The sequence below is a fragment of the Pseudorasbora parva genome, chromosome 1 (genome assembly GCF_024679245.1).
Source record: "Pseudorasbora parva isolate DD20220531a chromosome 1, ASM2467924v1, whole genome shotgun sequence".
Classification (NCBI taxonomy): domain Eukaryota; kingdom Metazoa; phylum Chordata; class Actinopteri; order Cypriniformes; family Gobionidae; genus Pseudorasbora; species Pseudorasbora parva.
The window spans coordinates 317,365-338,174 of record NC_090172.1 but is presented as its reverse complement, the minus strand read 5'-3'; the positions used below and the strand labels follow the sequence as shown (position 1 = coordinate 338,174).

General features: G+C 44.1%; 1 protein-coding gene across 1 annotated transcript in view; it reads right to left on the bottom strand.

Moving 5' to 3' along the window:
* Positions 1-20,426, bottom strand: part of LOC137078934 (macrophage mannose receptor 1-like) — a 46,503-nt gene extending 26,077 nt beyond the window's left edge. Inside the window, exons 1-15 of the mRNA XM_067446818.1 lie at positions 20,307-20,426; positions 14,728-15,129; positions 14,401-14,574; positions 11,986-12,141; positions 11,720-11,833; positions 11,503-11,643; positions 10,235-10,420; positions 9,751-9,908; positions 8,529-8,642; positions 2,179-2,294; positions 1,614-1,762; positions 1,311-1,507; positions 893-1,008; positions 720-798; positions 56-200 (exon numbers count right to left, since the gene is read on the bottom strand). Coding sequence (XP_067302919.1) covers positions 56-200; positions 720-798; positions 893-1,008; positions 1,311-1,507; positions 1,614-1,762; positions 2,179-2,294; positions 8,529-8,642; positions 9,751-9,908; positions 10,235-10,420; positions 11,503-11,643; positions 11,720-11,833; positions 11,986-12,141; positions 14,401-14,574; positions 14,728-15,129; positions 20,307-20,379 — 2,320 coding nt within the window. The 5' untranslated portion in view covers positions 20,380-20,426. The remainder of the gene's footprint in view (positions 1-55; positions 201-719; positions 799-892; positions 1,009-1,310; positions 1,508-1,613; positions 1,763-2,178; positions 2,295-8,528; positions 8,643-9,750; positions 9,909-10,234; positions 10,421-11,502; positions 11,644-11,719; positions 11,834-11,985; positions 12,142-14,400; positions 14,575-14,727; positions 15,130-20,306) is intronic.
* Between the last annotated feature and the right edge of the window lie 384 nt (positions 20,427-20,810).

The following is a 20,810-nucleotide window of genomic DNA, read 5'->3' as shown; positions in this document are numbered from 1 at the left end:
CCAAGACTTAATGCACATTTGACACATATGTAGTATCAGATCCATGCATGTGTACCTATTGATATCTGGCAAATCCAGTCATTATAGGCTTCACAATCACGATCGTTCCACTTGCGTCCATAATAAAATCCACTTTCTGCACAGTGCTCTTGATCATTGTGGTTGTTCGGTTCTCCAAACGCCCAGTTCTCAAAATCAGACTGAAAAGAAATGCAAACACACATTCACAGAGTAGACCGTAGGTATGGTGAAGTGGACAATACAACATGGAGAAGATTCTCAAATAATTCCAACTCAAATCAATATATGTCTGTATGTCTATTTGTTGAGTAGCCATGCAATAAACAGGATATTGTACAGTTAGCCGTGGTTCTGACAATATATGCTACCTATCAGGATATGTGACCAACATTATATTTTGTTTTAAGGGAAGGGTTAGGGTTTGGAGTTTAGCCTCACACCACATGAACATAATGCTGGAACATTTTGACAAGTTATTATTTCCTTGTTGAAATGTGCAAATCTCATTGGCAGACGAAAGGTCAGGTGACGTGACAGAATCTGGGGATGTGATGACGCAAGTGCCCTTTTATGGTTTCTTTGTCTAATTATTATGACTTGCAGAATCATATTTTGACTGTGGCAGAAACAGACTTCAATACAAAAGGGAACCACATAAAAATGGCCAGCAGAGGGAGCATTATTGGGAAAACACTCACAGGGGTTTCATCAGACCACACAAAACCAGAATTACTCAGCATACTGAAGCCTATCCATGCCGGATCTCCGTTCCTATACCTGCAGAATAAAGACATATATGCAGTGCCACAAAATCATAATGTAGTAATGGCAGACGAATAACCACAGATTTATATCAGTACAAAACACTCACGGTAGCATGCTGATTTCTCGTGAAGAGTGGAAGCTCGCCAAGTCACCGCCAATGGCTCGACAGAAATCACGAGACTCGAGCCAAGTCTTTTTCTCATCCTTTTGCTTCTGGTATAACTAAAAAGTAGAAATTAAAGGTGTGATTGTCACAAAAGAAAAAAGAAAATTTAGAGCCCTATCATACACTAGTTTTCTGCTAGTTCTCATTTTCACGTCCAACTCCTCGTTGTTTAAATATCAAATGCACTGGTGCATCTGTTCTGAAAACCGGGTGTGTTCATGCGCATTGTAGGGGAGTTGCTATTTCAACAAATTAAAGATTATGCATGTTTGGTTGTGCTTTCCGCTTGGTAACGCAGTCTTTGGTCTGAGCTGTCAGATGTCACAGTTTCAGGAAGGAGTGTATCATTCAGATTTACCTTAACACAACTGCCTGGATCTTTCTTAATCCAGCCAGCTGAACAGCTGAGTGGCTGCGTTGTTGGTGGCACTCGCGTTGTAGTAACACCCTCTGCCATTTTTTTACAGATGAACTTCTGTTTACTATTACAGTCCAGAACATCCCATAATCCTGCTGAAGTTCCTGTTAACGTGGCCACACAACCTTGGTGTCTTTCTAGGAGGTGAACATAGGAGAACACATTCAGGCAGATTCAGACGTGACACACAGTGTAAGCATAATATTCACATTTCATAAAAACTGTGATTATGTATCAACATACCTGGCATGCCTACATTAAAGTGTGTGAATTTGACTTTATCCCCATTACTCCACTGGAAGCGTTCCAGGCGCTCGGTGTTACTCAGGCCGATCCAGAAATACTTCTCAGGCCTGAGACCGACCAGGCTAATGAGAAAAGCGCTCTCATACCTAATTGAAGACAAAACGTTAAAATAATGTGATGTATGTGTGGAATTAAATATTAAAACGAAACATTATTATGCCACATGGACAGAGCAAATCTTAAAGTAACTAATATTGTTGACTACGATTGTGGATTAGCCTTTAAATAAAACTGCATTTGGATTCTCAGCCTTTTTGTCTCCGAGCAGTTACATTACACATGGCTTTTAAGTGATCGTTAAATGGTCTATGGTTGTGTGTGGGGATCACTCCCTGCTGCTGATACTGAAATGCATCCCAACACCTGCTTAAGAGGTGAAATCTCAGGAAACAATGATATGGAGAAGGAATCCTACCTGGACATCTAAACACTAGTGTTAAGGCTGGATTACAGACCTATTGTTCCGTTGGAGACTTTATGATCCCCATCTCATCTGAATTACCTGTTGGCAACATCCACCAGACGAGCTCCAGTCTTCTCACACTGCAGTTTGGCCTCATTAAACGTCTTGCTCTCCACGGCAATATTATAACAGTAAGATCCATACCGAACCCATCCCTGTGAGAACCAGACACACATAACTTCATCACACGTCTCATACCATTAGAACAGAGAAACAGACCTCATCAGCTTTAAATGTCTTGATTTAAATTAAAATATAAGACTTTTAACAGTTAATCAAAAATGCTGAGTCGCTGACTTGTGAAGTATAGTGTTACACTTTGTTTCGATGGTTACTTTAGGCATTCTACTAACAATAAGTAACTTTGCAACTACATGTCGACTAGCCCTAACAGTCTACTAATACTGTAATGAGAGTAAGTTGACATGTAGATGCAAAGTTACTTATAGATAGTAGAATGACTGAAGTGGATTGTTGATGTGTAACCTAGTAGGCTACTCGTGCCACTAGACTGATTAAATATGTGATCAAATGTTGTTGTTGTTGTTTTTTTGGCCTCCTATAGCTGGCCTCTAGGGGGCGTAGTTAGGCCGTAGATCCCCTTAAAGGGGGAGTATAATGGGCCTTCATTTCATCAGGTTTACTAAGTGTTATGTGTGGAACCATTGGTATATATACTTCCTCTCGGTTTGTGGAGTTCAAAACAAAATATTATTATAGTAGAGAAGGCAGATTTATTGTACGCCTCTTGTTTATTAAGCTTTGTTAGTTGTTGGTTAGCTAGACACCATTCTCTGTGCACACAGAAGTTGGGAGGATGTTGAGTGGTTTCCTCTCAGTCGGGGACTCATTTTGCTGACGCTCTCTATGGTACTCAAGTAAATGATTGTGAGCTCTGTAGGCCTCCTCTCGTGTGAGAGTTTGCTGAGGCCTCGGCTCATCCTGCTGTTGATTTTTGGAATTAGCACAGGTTAGACCAGGGGTGGGCAATTCCAGTCCTGCAGAGTTTAGCTCCGACCCTGATCAAGCTCATCCGCCTGTAGCCTTCTAGTAATCCTGAAGACATTCAGGTGTGTTTGATTAGGGTTGGAGCTAAACTCTGCAGGACAGTGGCCCTCCAGGACTAGAATTGCCCACCCCTGGGTTAGACGGTATGGATGATGAGTATGGTAGGTTTCCTCTCGATTTGGGAGTCGTTTTGCTGAAGCCTCCACTTGCTGAGAATATTTTCGGTCTGATTATTTATCTCAATCTTATGAGTTTGTAATGTGTGAGTGTTGTAGGCCCCTTTGGTGTGAGGGTCCTGCTGCCGAGGACTTCGCTCTCTTTAGAGCCTCCACTCCTCTGGAGAGTTTGTGGCATGTTTTTAAAGTTGCTGTGCCACTGCTTGGCATGGAGCTTATCTAGACTTTGGACTGCTAGAGTGAGGATTGTGGCGAGGAGGTTGCTCTTGTTTAGAACATTCTCTGTTAGAGCTAATATGAGCTTGTGATAGTGTGTTGTAGGCTTCCTCTTTTGACTGAATTTCTGTTGAGGCCTCCACTCTTTAGAGCTTCATATAATATGAGCATACTTTGGTCGAGCAAAAATGTTACTCTGTCTGTTTGATCGGACCACACGGGCCAGCCTTCGCTCCTCACGTGCATCAATGAGCCTTGGCCGCCCATGACCCTGTGGCCGGTTCTCCACTGTTCCTTCCTTGGAGCACTTTAGATAGATACTGACCACTGCAGACCGGGAACAGCCCACAAGAGCTGCAGTTTTGGAGATGCTCTGACACAGTCGTCTAGCCATCACAATTTGTCCAAACTCGCTCAAATCCTTACGCTTGCCCATTTTTGGCTAAGCGGTTATCAGTGTTTAGTCTAGTTAATAGTCCCTCTTTGGGTCCCTCTTAAAAGGGGCAGGCCAGAGTCCTTGAGCCTGGGCCATACTCCCTTAAACTAGCCCGCCTTTAAGGTAAGGTTGAGGTTTCCAGGCCTTTGAGCTAGCTCCCTGGAAGGAGACCTTCATTGTTGGAATTAGACTCTTCTTTGAAGCATGTAGCTTGGGCAAACTGGCTGAAGGGAGTAGTGTCACTGACAGCCAGGCTGATGCGTACCCGTGGGGGGAGTTAACCTTGGAACTTTCCATGAAGTTAGCCTCTTATGCTTGTAACAGCCAATGTTGACAGTGCATCCCCTCAGAATGGCGGCGTGGGTATTCTCTTTCCCAATAGCGATTGACGCAATGCGAGTTCCCTTTGAATGGGAATGTCTCGGGTTATGACTATAAACCTGGTTCACTGAAATCAGGGAACGGGATATTGCGTTTTTTTGACATGCTTCAGGGCTGTCTATAAAAATAGTTTTATGATTTATGGTACTAAATGATATTTATGGAATAGTTATGATCCATTATTTATTACATTATCACCTTTTGAGCATGGACCTGAACATTAAATTTCCAAATGTTAATCTTGAATGTTTTAGTGCACAGACTGAAGTTTGGTCTCATTTTAAAGAAGACACTGCCAGATAATTTCTGAAGTGAAAAAAGTAAATTTCATTTTTTTTGTTAAATAAAAAAAGTTATCAAATTAATTTTTATTTAAAAATGCTCAAAATACTATTTATAAATACACAAGATAGCAAGACTGAAGACAAATAATGATAGATGGATGGACTGTCACATGCCTGTCCTGTCGTGTGTGCACTTGTGGGTTTTGTTATGTTGAGCATGTGCTCGTGTCCCTGTCAGTTCCCTCCCCCTTGTTATCTGATTATTGGTTAATTTGCCCCACCTGTTCTCCCTCATTATCTGCCTTGTTTGTTCCCTTTATAATCTCCTTGTGTTTGTCAGTCTGTGTTGGATCCTTGTGTAATGTCTGCGTCTCCCGTTCTCCCTGTGATTCTGTTGGTTTGTTTAAGTTTATATTTTATTATTCTATTGTGTGTTTTTCCCCCTCGTGGGTTTTGTTTTGAGTTTATGTTTATTTTGTAATAAATTATCTTTCTCTGCACTTGAGTCCTCGCACCTTTTCCTTTGTCTGTGACGTGACAGAAGGATCCAACCATGTTGAGGACTCAGCAGAGAGAGGACTCGATCCCGCAATCGCTCACCACCTGTCCTCACTATGAGCGGATTCTACGGTTTCGAGTCCTCCACCTACTTCACCAGGAGGGAATGGAGATTAGGAATTTTGCAAAGAAGTTCCTGGAGACCGCCAAGGGGCTGAGGCTCAGTGACTCTGCACTCAAGGACCTTTTTAATTATGCCCTAGATGATCCCATGGAGTGGTGGCTCAGAAGGGCATATGACGGAGGCACATTTGAGGCAATGGTGGAAGCTATCGCCTGCCAGCAGGAGAGAGCTGCCAGGGAGATGGCCCCTGCCCTGGCAGTCCCAAGATCGGTGGTCCCTGCTCCAGTGGTCCTGAAACGGAGGAGGAGAAGGAAGTCTCCCTCCGTGCCTGTGCCGGTGGTCCCTGTGCCGGTGGTCCCAATGCTGGCGGATCGTATTCCGGTGGTCCCTATGCCGGTGGACTGTGTTCCGGTGGTCCCTATTCCGGTGGATCGTGTTCCGGAGGTCCCTGTACCGGTGGATCGTGTTCCGGTGGTCCCTATGCCGGTGGACCGTGTTCCGGTGGTCCCTGCTCCGGTGGTCCCGAAACGGAGGAGGAGGAGAAAGGCTCCCTCCGTACCTGCTCCGGTGGTCCCGATTCCAGGGGTCCCAGTACCGGTGGATCGGATTCCGGTGGTCTCTTTGCCGGCGGATCGTATTCCGGTGGTCCCTATGCTGGCGGATCGTATTCCGGTGGTTCCAGTACCGGCGGAGCGTGCGCCGGTGGTCCCTGTGCCGGTGGATCATGTTCCGGTGGTCCCTGTGCCGGTGGATCGTGCTCCGGTGGTCCCTGTGCCGGTGGATCGTGTTCCGGTGGTCCCTGTGCCGGTGGATCGTGTTCCGGTGGTCCCTGTGCCGGTGGATCGTGTTCCGGTGGTCCCTGTGCCGGTGGATCGTGTTCCGGTGGTCCCTGTGCCGGTGGATCGTGTTCCGGTGGTCCCTGTGCCGGTGGATCGTGTTCCGGTGGTCCCTGTGCCGGTGGATCGTGTTCCGGTGGTCCCTGTGCCGGTGGATCGTGTTCCGGTGGTCCCTGTGCCGGTGGATCGTGTTCCGGTGGTCCCTGTGCCGGTGGATCGTGTTCCGGTGGTCCCTGTGCCGGTGGATCGTGTTCCGGTGGTCCCTGTGCCGGTGGATCGTGTTCCGGTGGTCCCTGTGCCGGTGGATCGTGTTCCGGTGGTCCCTGTGCCGGTGGATCGTGTTCCGGTGGTCCCTGTGCCGGTGGATCGTGTTCCGGTGGTCCCGAGTCCGGAAACGGCCTGGAGGGCTGTGATGGGATGCTTTGTGGTGGCAGTCCTGCATGCGTGGAAGGAGCACAGGGCTTTATCCGAAGCCCCGGAGGCAGTTCCGGTGGTCCCAGTTCCGGTGGATCGTGTGCCGGTGGTCTCAGTTCCGGTGGATCGTGTTCCGGTGGTCCCTGTGCCGGTGGATCGTGTTCCGGTGGTCCCAGTTCCGGCAGATCATGTTCCGGTGGTCCCAATGCCAGCAGATCGTATTCCGGTGGTCCCAGTGCCGGTGGATACTGCTGGACTGGAGAAGTTTCCCCAACGCCCTGCCTGCGCCGCTGAGGCGCCCTGCTCTCCCTGCGCCGCTGAGGCGCCCTGCTCTCCCTGCGCCCCTGAGGCGCCCAGCTCTCCCTGCGCCCCTGAGCAGTCCTGCTCTCCCTGCGCCGCTGAGGCGTCCTGCTCTCCCTGCGCCGCTGAGGCGTCCTGCTCTCCCTGCGCCGCTGAGGCGTCCTGCTCTCCGTGCGCCGCTGAGGCGTCCTGCTCTCCGTGCGCCGCTGAGGCGTCCTGCCCTCCGTGCGCCGCTGAGGCGTCCTGCTCTCCGTGCGCCGCTGAGGCGTCCTGCTCTCCGTGCGCCGCTGAGGCGTCCTGCTCTCCGTGCGCCGCTGAGGCGTCCTGCTCTCCGTGCGCCGCTGAGGCGTCCTGCTCTCCGTGCGCCGCTGAGGCGTCCTGCTCTCCGTGCGCCGCTGAGGCGTCCTGCTCTCCGTGCGCCGCTGAGGCGTCCTGCTCTCCGTGCGCCGCTGAGGCGTCCTGCTCTCCGTGCGCCGCTGAGGCGTCCTGCTCTCCGTGCGCCACTGAGGCGTCCTGCTCTCCGTGCGCCGCTGAGGCGTCCTGCTCTCCGTGCGCCGCTGAGGCGTCCTGCTCTCACCGCGCCGCTGAGGCGTCCTGCTCTCACCGCGCCGCTGAGGCGTCCTGCTCTCACCGCGCCGCTGAGGCGTCCTGCTCTCACCGCGCCACTGAAGCGTGCTGCTCTCACCGCGCCTCCCTGGCGCCCCCTGCACTCACCGCGCCTCTCTGGCGCCCTGCTCTCACCGCGCCTCCCTGGCGCCCTGCTCTACCCGCACTGCCCTGGCTGCCTGAACTCTATGGGCCGCCCCGGCCGCTTGAACTGGGTGGGCCTCCCGAACTCGGTGGGCCGCCCTGGCCATTCGAACTTTGTGGGCCACCATGGCCTCCTGAACTTTTTGTTTTCCTCGTTCCTCCCTTGTTTACCCCTCCCTTGTCTGTACCTTCTTTGTCTGTCCCTCCCGTTCCCCCCTGGTCTGTCCCTCCCGTGCCCCCCTGGTCTGTCCCTCCCGTGCCCCCCTGGTCTGTCCCTCCCGTGCCCCCCTGGTCTGTCCCTCCCGTGCCCCCCTGGTCTGTCCCTCCCGTCCCTCCCTGGTCTGTCCCTCCCGTCCCTCCCTGGTCTGTCCCTCCCGTCCCTCCCTGGTCTGTCCCTCCCGTTCCTCCCTGGTCTGTCCCTCCCGTCCCTCCCTGGTCTGTCCCTCCCGTCCCGCCCGGGTCTGTCCCTCCCGTCCCTAGTGGAGCGTCTGGTAGCCGCTCCTTAAGGAGGGGGTAATGTCACATGCCTGTCCTGTCGTGTGTGCACTTGTGGGTTTTGTTATGTTGAGCATGTGCTCGTGTCCCTGTCAGTTCCCTCCCCCTTGTTATCGGATTATTGGTTAATTTGCCCCACCTGTTCTCCCTCATTATCTGCCTTGTTTGTTCCCTTTATAATCTCCTTGTGTTTGTCAGTCTGTGTTGGATCCTTGTGTAATGTCTGCGTCTCCCGTTCTCCCTGTGATTCTGTTGGTTTGTTTAAGTTTATATTTTATTATTCTATTGTGTGTTTTTCCCCCTCGTGGGTTTTGTTTTGAGTTTATGTTTATTTTGTAATAAATTATCTTTCTCTGCACTTGAGTCCTCGCACCTTTTCCTTTGTCTGTGATGTGACATGGACAGATGGACTCATTTATTATTTAAATATTTATCTTTTGTTTATGAAAGTATAAACCTATCTCGACTCACAGCTTGACATCCGGGACTGATGCGCTCCGGGGCTCCATCAGGTTTGTTGGTTGATTTCTTTTTGCAGATGTAGCCGAGCTCCGTCTCACACACATGATCTGCCCATCTGCCCTCCTATTACAGAGACAAAAGACTAAATGAATTCAATAATATTAAAATATCATCATTCTGAATCATGTTACACGTGGATCCTCATACTCGGTCGGATCTGTTACAAAAGTATAGGGGGAAAACAATAATAAATATAGCTGCAAGCAGCAGTTATCAGGATTTAAGCACTTTAAAACCTTTAAACAGATGCGTAAAAAGGTATTATGGTTAAATTAGGAAGACTGTGACCATCTAGAATAGATCATAGATGGAAAAGACCATTTACACCAATACAGGTAATTTACTAAGGAAATTATGTTTTTTTATATAGCTTTTTAACAGTTAAAGTGCCACCTCTGGTCTGAGCTCCACAAAAGTTTGGATGCTCTTTTAGAATCACGTTACATGTGCTCACCTAATTTTGTGAAGTTTTGAGTTTTCATTTAGGAGATATAGACTTTGTGGTATAATTGACCACACCCATTTTCTAAGGGATCCTGCTATAGCTATCCAAAGGGTAATGTTAAACCTTTTTACTGAAATTTATTGACCAAGAGAGTCCAGAAAGTTGTACTGCAGTGGTTTTATGGATGTTGAGCAAAAAACCTAGGACCACACTTCAAAAAAGACTTCATTAGTCTTACTAGGCAATCACGGCATTCAGCTGGGTGGTTATAGCACCACCAGGTGGTCAATCGTCATGTTGTTTGTAGGTGTTCAGAGTTTGTGGGAAATGTCTCTTTCAGTTCAAGAGCTATAGCCATTTTTTTCAAAGTGGCCCCGCCCACATAAAATTTTTTAGTTAGCGACTGTGAATTGAAATTGAAATTTTTGTAAGATAATTATTGATATATTCAGACTCCAGAAAATATGTCTGCAGTGGCTTGGTTCAGATGGGATGGCAAATCTAAACCTATTTCACACTTGAGTCTACAACAAACGGTTTAGGAGTTATGCGCCCGATTGGCCGACTGGGGTAATATCATGTCAATCTCTCCTCGAATTGAGACCTGCCATCTGGCCAAGTTTTAAGTCTCTAGGCCTTAATGGTTCAGGCTGCACAAACAGTTTTTTTTGTGTAACAATAATAATAAAAATCTTAACACGCTTTAACACTTTAAAAAACACCCACCTTTCCTTTGATAAGAACACAATCCTCCATGCGATTGATGGCGTGTGAAGGTTCTCCAACTATCCACTTGGTGAAGGTGACATGAGTTCTGTCTGACCACTCAAACAGGTTCTGAGTCCTCTGATCATTGAGTCCAATCCACAGTTCATCAGTAGGCACTACAGAGCAAACACTCACAACGGTTAGTGAAATAAACAGGTCCGCTTAGAATCCAAAACATGTGTGACTAGATCTTTCTTCTATGGCCAGCCAGTGGGCATGGGTAGGAGGCATGTTGTTTTCTTGTTTTATATATTTTTCTGTTTCTGTTAAAATGCTTTAAAAGGTTTGACTATGTCCTCCTCTCCTTTGTCAAATGTGGGGGCTCGTCCGGGATCTGAACCCGGGAACTCTCATGCCTGAAGTAAGAATCAAACCCCTAGACCTTTATGTGTTTGTTTGATGTGTGTGTTGCTTAATGCACATTGAGATGGCTCATACTTACAGTACCCCATCTGTGATATAATGAAGCTGTGCTCCTCGATGTTGTGAACACTGGCTAAGTCTGCGCCTTCCTTGTGACACGCCGCTAGTGCGTCGCTCCACGTTTTTTTGCCGCGCTGGAGATTATAACAGTGGCTGGCGTACGGCACCCACTCAACAGAAGGACAGAAGCTAACCTGATCTTTACCTGCAAGAGAAAAAGAAAGCTTTTCAATTAGGTTAGTGTCTGGGGGCTGTCTAAAAGTGTTAAAAGTGCCTTCTCGCAATTCAAGACTAGTAGCATAAGCATCTTGAATTGTGAGAAGGCACTTTCAACACTTTTTCCACGGAAGGCTTTCGGCTGGAACTTTACTTTAGAAAGTTTTAAATATGGATATTGTTTTTTACACAAACTCATCAATTCGCTTCAGAAGCCCCCAGAGCTCTGTGGAACACATTATTTGACTGACAGCTGTATTTTTATGGACTTCAAAAATAGAGCTACAACTACAAACTTGGATTAGCCAGGACTTTTTAAATATAACTCAGATTGTATTTGTCTGAAAAAAGAATGTCATACACAACTAGGATGACTTGAGGGTGAATAAATCATGGGCTGATTTTCATTTTTGGGTGAGTTATCCCTTTCAGCATTAATTTCAACATATATGGTAAAAACAAATCTTTTCAGCAATAGATAAAGGCTTAAAGCAGTTTATAACTGTTTTTCTTTGCGGAAGGTTTACGGAAGAGCTAATAAAATATTTAAACTCAAGACAATATTTTGTGTCTAATTTACTTGAGACAAGTAGCCGTGTAATAAGTGGGATAATACACATCCAGCCGGTTTTTATCGCAGAACAAACAACTTCAGAGTGACACAAGACCTCAAGTCCTAATCACTCTGTCAGGGTTTATTCTGCAAAAATATCCAGCTGGGTGTACATTATCACTTACATATCATATCATGTGGTATGGTATAGGTATTTATCATATGGTACATGGTGTAGGTGTGTATCATATGGTATGGTATAGGTGTGTATCATATGGTACATGGTGTAGCTGTGTATCATATGGTATGGTATAGGTGTGTATCATATGGTACCTGGTGCAGGTGTGTATCATATGGTATGGTATAGGTGTGTATCATATGGTACATGGTGTAGGTGTGTATCATATGCTATGGTATAGGTGTGTATCATATGGTACCTTGTGGAGGTGTGTATCATATGGTACCTGGTGGAGGTGTGTATCATATGGTACCAGGTGGAGGTGTGTATCATATGGTACCTGGTGGAGGTGTGATGTCTGTAATGTTGCCTTTGCGACAGATGTAGCCCAGTTTCTTACTGCAGGCCATACTCTCCCACTTTGAGGCTTTCCCAGCATTCAGTGTGGCACAGTTCAGGCCGGGTTCCAGAGACGGGTGCCCTGAAGTTTATAAAAAGTGCATTTGATCAATACCAATGGGTGTGTATATAAAGTTGTGCGCAGGGGGTTTATTTACCAGGAGCCCAGTTGAGATATCGGAATGGGTGTCCATTACTCCACTGCCAGCCACTCTCAAAGTCAAGACTGTTCAGTCCAATCCACAGTGTGGAGCCGAAAGTATTTGTCAGACCTAAAGGATAAAGTATACTATATATTGAAATGCTACTCTGTTTATACCATAATATTTAATAATTTCAGGATGGTTATGAGATCTGTGTGTGTATACATGAGCATGCAATTATAGTTTCCTTTTGTGCACAACATGCATTTACTCGTGTCTACCTGATATATAGCTCTGTTCGTGCAGCTCTGTGATGCTGAGGAGATCAGCTCCCTGCTGCTGACAGCTTGCTCGCGCCTGAAACCAGGTCAGAACCGACTGTGTGTTCCTCTGATATAACACACCAGTCACTGGATCACTGTCCCAGCCAGAGATTGCTATTACACACAGTGAGCGATACAAGAAAAGGAGAAGAGTTTAGAGAGACATGCCTAAAACTTACAGTAGACAATGTGTGTGTGTGTGTGTGTGTGTGTGTGTGTGTGTGTGTGTGTGTGTGTGTGTGTGTGTGTGTGTGTGTGTGTGTGTGTGTGTGTGTGTGTGTGTGTGTGTTTGTGTGTGATAGGATGTGTTTGTCAGCAGATTCCAGTTATCCTGCTTGCATTTTCTTACTCTTGGACAGGACAAAGGAAAACAGGAAAATGAAGGAATGTCACAACAGCAGCATTTCTCTCATTTTCTCTTCCTTCCTCTGTCTCTTTTTCAAATCCACAGAGGGAGGACACAGTTATTAGTATTACTGTATAAATAGCCATTTTATTCTCACATACATGCATGTGACATCTCTAAAATGTATATATATATATATATATATATATATATATATATATATATATATATATATATATATATATATATATATATATATATATATATATATATATTACAAACCAAATTCCAAAAAAGTTGGGACACTGTAGAAATTGTGAATAAAAAAGGAATGCAATAATTTGCAAATCTCATAAACCTATAATATAGATAACATATCAAATATTGAGAGTGAGACATTTTGAAATGGCATGCCAGATATTGGCTCATTTTTGATTTCATGAGAGCTACACATTCAAAAAAGTTGGGACAGGGAGCAATAAGAGGCCGGAGAAGTTAAATGTTCATATAAGGAACAGCTGGAGGACCAATTTGCAGCTTATTAGGTCAATTGGCAACATGATTGGGTATAAAAGAGCCTCTTAGAGTGGCAGCGTCTCTCAGAAGGCAAGATGGGCAGAGGATCACCAATTCCCCCAATGCTGCGGCGGACAATAGTGGAGCGATATCAGAAAGGAGTTTCTCTGAGGAACACTGCAAAGAGTTTGAAGTTATCATCATCTACAGCGCATAATATCATCCAAAGATTCAGAGAATCTGGAACAATCTCTGTGCGTAAGGGTCAAGGGCCAAAACCAAACTGGATGCCCATGATCTTCAGCCCTTAGACGGCACTGCATCACACACAGGAATGCTACTGTAATGGACATCACAACATGGGCTCAGGAATACTTCCAGAAAACATTGGTGAACACAATCCACCGCGCCATTCGCCGTCGCCGGCTAAAACTCTACAGGTAAAACAAGAAGCCGTATCTAAACATGATCCAGAAGCGCAGGCGTTTCCTCTGGGCCAAGGCTCATTTAAAATGGACTGTGGCAAAGTGGAAAACTGTTCTGGGGTCAGACCAATCAAAATGTGAAGTTCTTTTTGGAAAACTGGGACGCCATCCGGACTAAGAGGACAACCCAAGTTGTTCTCAGCGCTCAGTTCAGAAGCTGATCTCTGATGGTCTGGGGTTCATGAGTGTGTGTGGCATGGGCAGCTTACACATCTGGAAAGGCTCCATCAATGCTGAAAGGTCTATCCAAGTTCTAGAACAACATCTGCTCCATCCAGACGTTGTCTCTTTCAGGGAAGACCTTGCATTCTCCAACATGACAATGCCAGATCACACACTGCATCAATTACAACATCATGGCTGCGTAGAAAAACGATCTGGGCACGGAAATGGCCAGACTGCAGTCCAGATCTTTCACCATTAGAAAACATTTGGCGCATCATAAAGAGGAAGATGCGATAAAGAAGACCTAAGACAGTTGAGCAACTAGAAGCCTGTATTAGACAAGAATGGGACAACATTCCTATTCCTAAACTTGAGCAGCTCGTCTCCTCAGTCCCCAGACGTTTGCAGACTGATATAAAAAGAAGAGGGGATGACACACAGGGGGAAACATGGCCTTGGCTCAACTTTTTTGAGAAATTTAAAATCAACTTATTTTTCCCTTAAAATTATACATTTTCTCAGTTTAAACATTTGATATGTCATCTATGTTGTATTCTAAATAAAATATTGAAACTTCCACATCATTGCATTCTGTTTTATTCACAATTGGTACAGTGTCCCAACTTTTTTGGAATCGGGTTTGTCAACTTTTTTGCATTTGCTCTAAAAAATCTATTGTTACAAAGTACATTGTTTAATGTGACCAATTGCTTCTGTCTTTACGTAACATTTAATATGGTTCATTTGGATGTCTTAAAATACCATTTTATTGTATCATAAATACAGAATTCATTAAAATGCCACACAATCCTGTAGAAAGTACTGTACTCAATGATGGTGACAGATGTTTCTGTGCCTTACTTGTGGTCGGGCAGAAGCCCCACTTCTTGTCCGTCTCGTAGTCCGTCTCAGTGGAGCACCAAAGATGACCGTCGGCTCTTCCCTCCACAGTGCACTCAACGTACCACTTCTCTCCATATTTAAATGGGAACTGGCACGGTTTCCCAAACGAATTACCACTCAGTGTATATGTCTCTGCAGGGCATTAAGAAAAGAAAACAGTGAGAAAATGGATTATGTGTTTGAAATTACTAGAAAGAAGTTCCATATTGGGAAATTCATAATAGAAACATTAGATGTGAATGCATAACTCTTTTAAAAGGTCTTAGGTAGACCTTTTGGTCCTACCTTGATATCCACGAGAACACAAATCTTCCTTGGTCCCAAAAACCTGCCAATGACTCCAAATACCTGCTCCCGAATACAACATCATACTCGGCTCATTTCTATTCCCATAGTTCAGATGCAGTGGCTGTCCCTTTAAGCCAAACAAGGTCTCGTTCTTACACTCCCAGGTTTGTAGGGGACTCAGTTCCTTGCAGGGCAGAAGGAGGATCTTGACCCAGTCTTTGATATCCTGGGTCCCCAGGCAGAGTTTGAAAGAGAGGCTGACAATCCGTGATGAGGAAATCCATCGGAAACGCTGAGCCTCAGAAGATACGTCACATGGTGCCGTCTGTACGACAGTAGTGCTCACGGCATTCACACATCTGTTGTGGTCCGCGTTGTAGATGAGGAAGGAGCTGGTGTCTGAACGTATGGAAAATTAGATCAGGCAAAGGCAACACATTCCATACTGGACTTCAATATTAACTTCAGATCAGGAAAGATCCGCTGTTCTGCAGACTTCAGCTCCGACCCCAACCAAACACACCTGATTCAGCTAATCAAGTTATACTAGAAACTTCCAGGCGAGTTGGAGCTAAACTCTACAGGACAGTGGTCCTCCAGGACCAAATGTGTACACACCTGATCTAAACATTTAAACTGAACTGAAAAGCTAATTTAGTCTGGAGTTCCAAGAGTGATGATATAAAGCTCAACCCGGACTTTTCACTGTTTAACTTTTAACACTGCTTGTACATTCATGCTTTGTCTGAAATAACTCCTTTACTAATCCCTATATAAGTGCATGGAAGTAGAGACCTGCACTCTTAGTGCTACAGATATTAGTAAGTTATTAAAGAAAGGAACATGCAAAACTACTGGTCTCTTTTGTTATCGAGGAGGAGGAGGAGGAGGAGGAGGAGGAAGACAAGCAGTCTCGGATGAAATTAGAGCCAGTTTAGTTGATCATACGAGAGAAGTGCCAATCAGATGCATATTTCACATTTTATCATAAGTGTGGGGACATGCACTGGTCTTGGTCTTGGTCTTGACTCAGTCTCGGCCCTTCAAAGTCTTGGTCTTGTCTTGGTCTCGGTTTAGGTGGTCTTGACTACAACACTAGTGGAAAGTGTATGATCAAGAACCTTATATGCTTGTTCACCTCGCCCAGGCCATGTGTCAGTAGATGCGTGCCAGGGGTGGATCAGGCATGCAAGAGGATTTTACCCCCGCTGCCAGGCTAGGGCTAATATAGCCTGTGATGTGGATGAGATTCTCTGGCCTGACCCAGACCAAAGACGGGAGGCTGAGGCGGAATACAATTTTTGCTTTGTTTTTTTTTTTGTACTGTGTAGTATGAATGAATGAATAAAAATGTGCCAATGTATCCATTGGTTGTGTCTTTTGTTCATCATGTGAAAAGGTTTGTGAGGAGGGGAACCACAAGTAACATAACTTACCAGTTTTGGAAATGTTGTTTTGAATTTATTGCACCAGTGTGTTAGACTATATTGTAGTGTGTGTGATTTTGAGGGCTTGTGTGTCTTGTCTGAGGGCAAAGTTTGGTTTTTCAGCAAGAGTGAATGGTTTTGATCTTAGAGCTTCATTTTGACCTGAAAATAGGTTGTTTGGGAAACTGGGTGAGACGTTATGGATTTGTGTTTATAGTTTTGAGAATATGAGGCAAAGTTTCAAGAAATGTGTTTAAGCAATCGAGAAAAACTGTATTATATAATTTATTAGGCTATACTATAGCCTAATTATTATTATAGGTCCTGGTCAAGACAATCTCCTGAACTTCAAACTGAATGTCAGAATGGGAAAGAAAGGTGATTTAAGCCGTTTTGAGCGTGGCATGGTTGTTGGTGCCAGACGGGCCGGTCTGAGTATTTCACAATCTGCTCAGTTACTGGGATTTACACACACAACCATTTCTAGGGTTTACAGAGAATGGTGTGAAAAGGGAAGAGCATCCAGTATGCAGCAGTCCTGTGGGAGAAAATGCCTTGTTGATGCTCGAGGTCAGAGGAGAATGGGCCGACTGATTCAAGCTGATAGAAGAGCAACTTTGACTGAAATAACCACTCATTACAACCGAGGTATGCAGCAAAGCATTTGTGAAGCCACAACACACACAACCTTGAGGCGGATGGGCTACAGCAGCAGAAGACACCACCGGGGACCACTCATCTCCACTACAAATAGGAAAAAGAGGCGACAATCTGCACAAGCTCACCAAAATTGGACGGTTGAAGACTGGAAAAATGTAGCCTGGTCTGATGAGTCTCGATTTCTGTTGAGACATTCAGATGGTAGAGTCAGAATTTGGCGTAAACAGAATGAGAACATGGATCCATCATGCCTTGTTACCACTGTGCAGGCTGGTGGTGGTGGTGTAATGGTGTGGGGGATGTTTTCTTGGCACACTTTAGGCCCCTTAGTGCCAATTGGGCATCGTTTAAATGCCACGGCCTACCTGAGCATTGTTTCTGACCATGTCCATCCCTTTATGACCACCATGTCCCCATCCTCTGATGGCTACTTCCAGCAGGATAATGCACCATGTCACAAAGCTCCAATCATTTCAGATTGGTTTCTTGAACATGACAATGAGTTGACTGAACTAAAATGGCCGCCACAGTCCCCAGATCTCAACCCAATAGAGCATCTTTGGGATGTGGTGGAACGGGAGCTTCGTGCCCTGGATATGCATCCCACAAATCTCCATCAACTGCAAGATGCTCTCCTATCAATATGGGCCGACATTTCTAAAGAATGCTTTCAGCAGCTTGTTGATCAATGCCACGCAGAGTTAAGGCAGTTCTGGAGGAGAAAGGGTCAAACACAGTATTAGTGTTTGTTCCTAATAATCCTTTAGGTGAGAGTATTTTTTTATTTACATTTCATACTTTTTTTTTTACTGTATTTCTAAGTTCCTTGTTCGTGTTCATCCATTTAATTAAACACAAATAAAATGAAACTTTTGTTTATTTTCCTCTTTTTTTTATATTCAACAGGCAGAATATGCATGTATTTAAAAAAAAAAAAAACATTTTAAAACGTAAATACGGTAAATACGTTTACCCCCGGGATTTTGCGGGCGGGAGAAAATTATATACATTTCTAAGCCAGAGCGCAGACCGTTTGTCCCGTCGTTAAACTAGCAAAAGTGGATTCGGAGACACCCTAAGAGCTCTAGAACATGCGCTCAGATCATTAAAATATGGCCTTCTCTCCCTTATTTGCAATAACTCCCTTCAGACTGTTTCCCACCAACTCTTAGGTTGAGAAGGCAATTGCAAAGCGTCACCAATGCAATGTTTACATATAAAATGCAAATCTTAGTTCAAATTACACTTGACAAACTCTGATTTCTGAGAGACTCACATTGACAGCAACACAGATATTTGATTGAACTTTTCAAAGCATTTGTCACATCACATCATCCCTCTCATGGTTGATTCTCTTTCTCTTCTGTAGAACAGCTCCAGAGGAATTGGTTACCAAAGACATAACCAAAGGGGATCACGTCAGGTTTGCTGGCGGAATGCATTTGACCCTGGTCCAAATCCTTCAGCAGATCTCAGCCCTCGTGTGCAAAGCACCAGTAGAGCCTTCGCTGCCGGATCAGAGGATGTAAGAGACAACACATCCTCTTCCAGCAGATCTCTCTCATCGAAAGAGATTTACACCATTCTCAAACTCTTCCCATCTGGGAAACCTGGCTTTTTTGTATCACAGTAGCAACCAGGTCCCGAGTTTTGCCACTCACATTTTCTTCAGGAAATGAACATCCCTCAAAAACGGCCCGTGTGTGCCCTTCACCCAGACAATAAACACACAAGATCATCTGGTGTCAAAAACTGGGACACATCCACACACTTCTCGTTAAGGAGAAGAAATTGTGGTTATTTGGGGTAATTAATGTAAAAATGTTTGCTCACTAAAGTATTTCCATCTCTCAGAACCAGAGTTTCAGGACCCTAGTTTATTGTGTGACAGCGCCACCTAGTAGGTTTTACTTCACCAGAGGAGACCTTAATCAAACATGAGTCAAACAGGTGCAAAGATTAGGCCCACAGAAACTGTGTTGTCTATACATCTTTCTTTCCAAGAAAACTGAAAACAAGAATACAGAGGATCATTTCATATCTAAAATAGGCTTTTGTCCTCTGTAGTGGACATTTAATTTTGAGTCTGAATGTCCTGTAAAGAGCACATTCAGGGCTTTTCAGAGAAGTTCCACCAGGACAACAGGACAATAATTTAGTCATCAAATTTAGCACTCTTACTGGAATATGATAATATTTTGCAATTATTTAAATCTGAAATTTTTTTTATCATTTATTATAGATCAACATTTCAGGAAAATTTTATCGTTTTCAAATCAAAATATGACTTGAATATAAGAAACAGGGGATTTATTTCATACATGTCCACTTTAGACTGTAATCATGTTAAATCATTATCAGACACAACAAGTGAATAGGGGACGAAATTATGTTTCAATATTCCTATGAAAAAATTGATATTTTTATCAAAATCTTGCCAATTACTACTGCCGTTATCACACTTTACATTATACGTGGCCCCGTTGTACTGTATATAATGGGAAAACCCGCTTATGGCCATTTTACCCACATATTGCAAAATGGTATATCAAATTATTCTGTTAAATCTTTCATAACATAATTGAGAATCATCTTTATACAAAGTTTGGTTCAAAACAATTCTGTAATTTGTCATTTGAAAAAGAATTGAGTCCTGGTGTCCTCTATAAAGGACATAGCATAAGATATGAATAAAATATTCTTAAAATAAAATATTTAAAATAAAAAGTTTTAAAATAAAAATTAAATATTAATAAAATATTATTTTTGCCATTTTTTTCTTGTGCTCTAAAAAAAATACTAAATTCACAAAACTTTTTTTTCTTTTTTTTAGGAGGATATGATCAGGGTTCAATGACCTCCACGGTGTCTACATCAGGCCTCAACATCTTGAGGCTGTCCTGATTCTGTGGTCTAAAAGTCACTCAAACTTGAATCATATAAACTCGAAAATTCACCCAGACCATTTAATTTGACTTATGCTATCCACATGCATGGCAACAGCTGATTTATGTAGCTGTGGAAAAAATGAAGAGACCACTTAACGTTGAGAAATCAATGTTGAGTGGTCTCTTAATTTTCTCCAGAGCTGTAAATATCCTAGGAATTTTTTCATAAACATCCGCAATAAACATAATGAGACTAAACAAATCCCACAAAATATACGTGAATATGTCTGAAACGCATTATATTGCTATAACACTCTAAAAAATGCTGGGTTAAAAACAACCCAAGTTGGGCTGAAAATTGACAAACCCAGAAATTGGGTTGTTTGAACCCAGTGAATGGACCCCAAAACAACCCAATTTCTGGGTTTGTCCATTTTCAACTACACTTGGGTTGTTTTTGACCCAGAATAATCCTACATTAGAGAAAATAACGACTAGCATAACTGGCATGTGAATTTACTCAACTAAATAGTATAACAATGCAATTTAATTCTAGGGAAGTGTGACATTCCCATTAATAAGCATTAAATCAGTGACATACCTGTTTGAACTGAAGGTTTTAAAGCAACAAATAAAGAGAGCAACACAAAAGATGGGCCGGCACATTTCGTCATGTTTGTCCTTTAACCAGTAATCCAAGCATGCAGAAACCCAGTGTGTGTTTGAAGTGTGTGAGACTTATATACACCTTTCTCCCCGTTAGATTACTGCATCCTGTCATGCGTCTGGGGGTGTTGGGGGATGAAGGGGATGAGCACTGTGATGCCGTGGCATATGCATCCCTATCCTGCATTTACAGCTGGACCTGTATGTCAAACACCTTGACTTGACTCACTTCAACAACTATTTCTTAAAAAACCTGTACAATCTAGCTAGTTTAGTTACTTCACAGACAGAGACAAGTGTCAGTTTCTAAATGTCACTCAATTTGGTTCTCTCTGCTCGTGTTTACCCCATGGGGTGCTCAACTAATGATGCCAAGCAATATGTTTTATAAAGTGTTTGGCGTATTTCTTAGCCATTCTAGTCAGCTTAAAGAATTGTG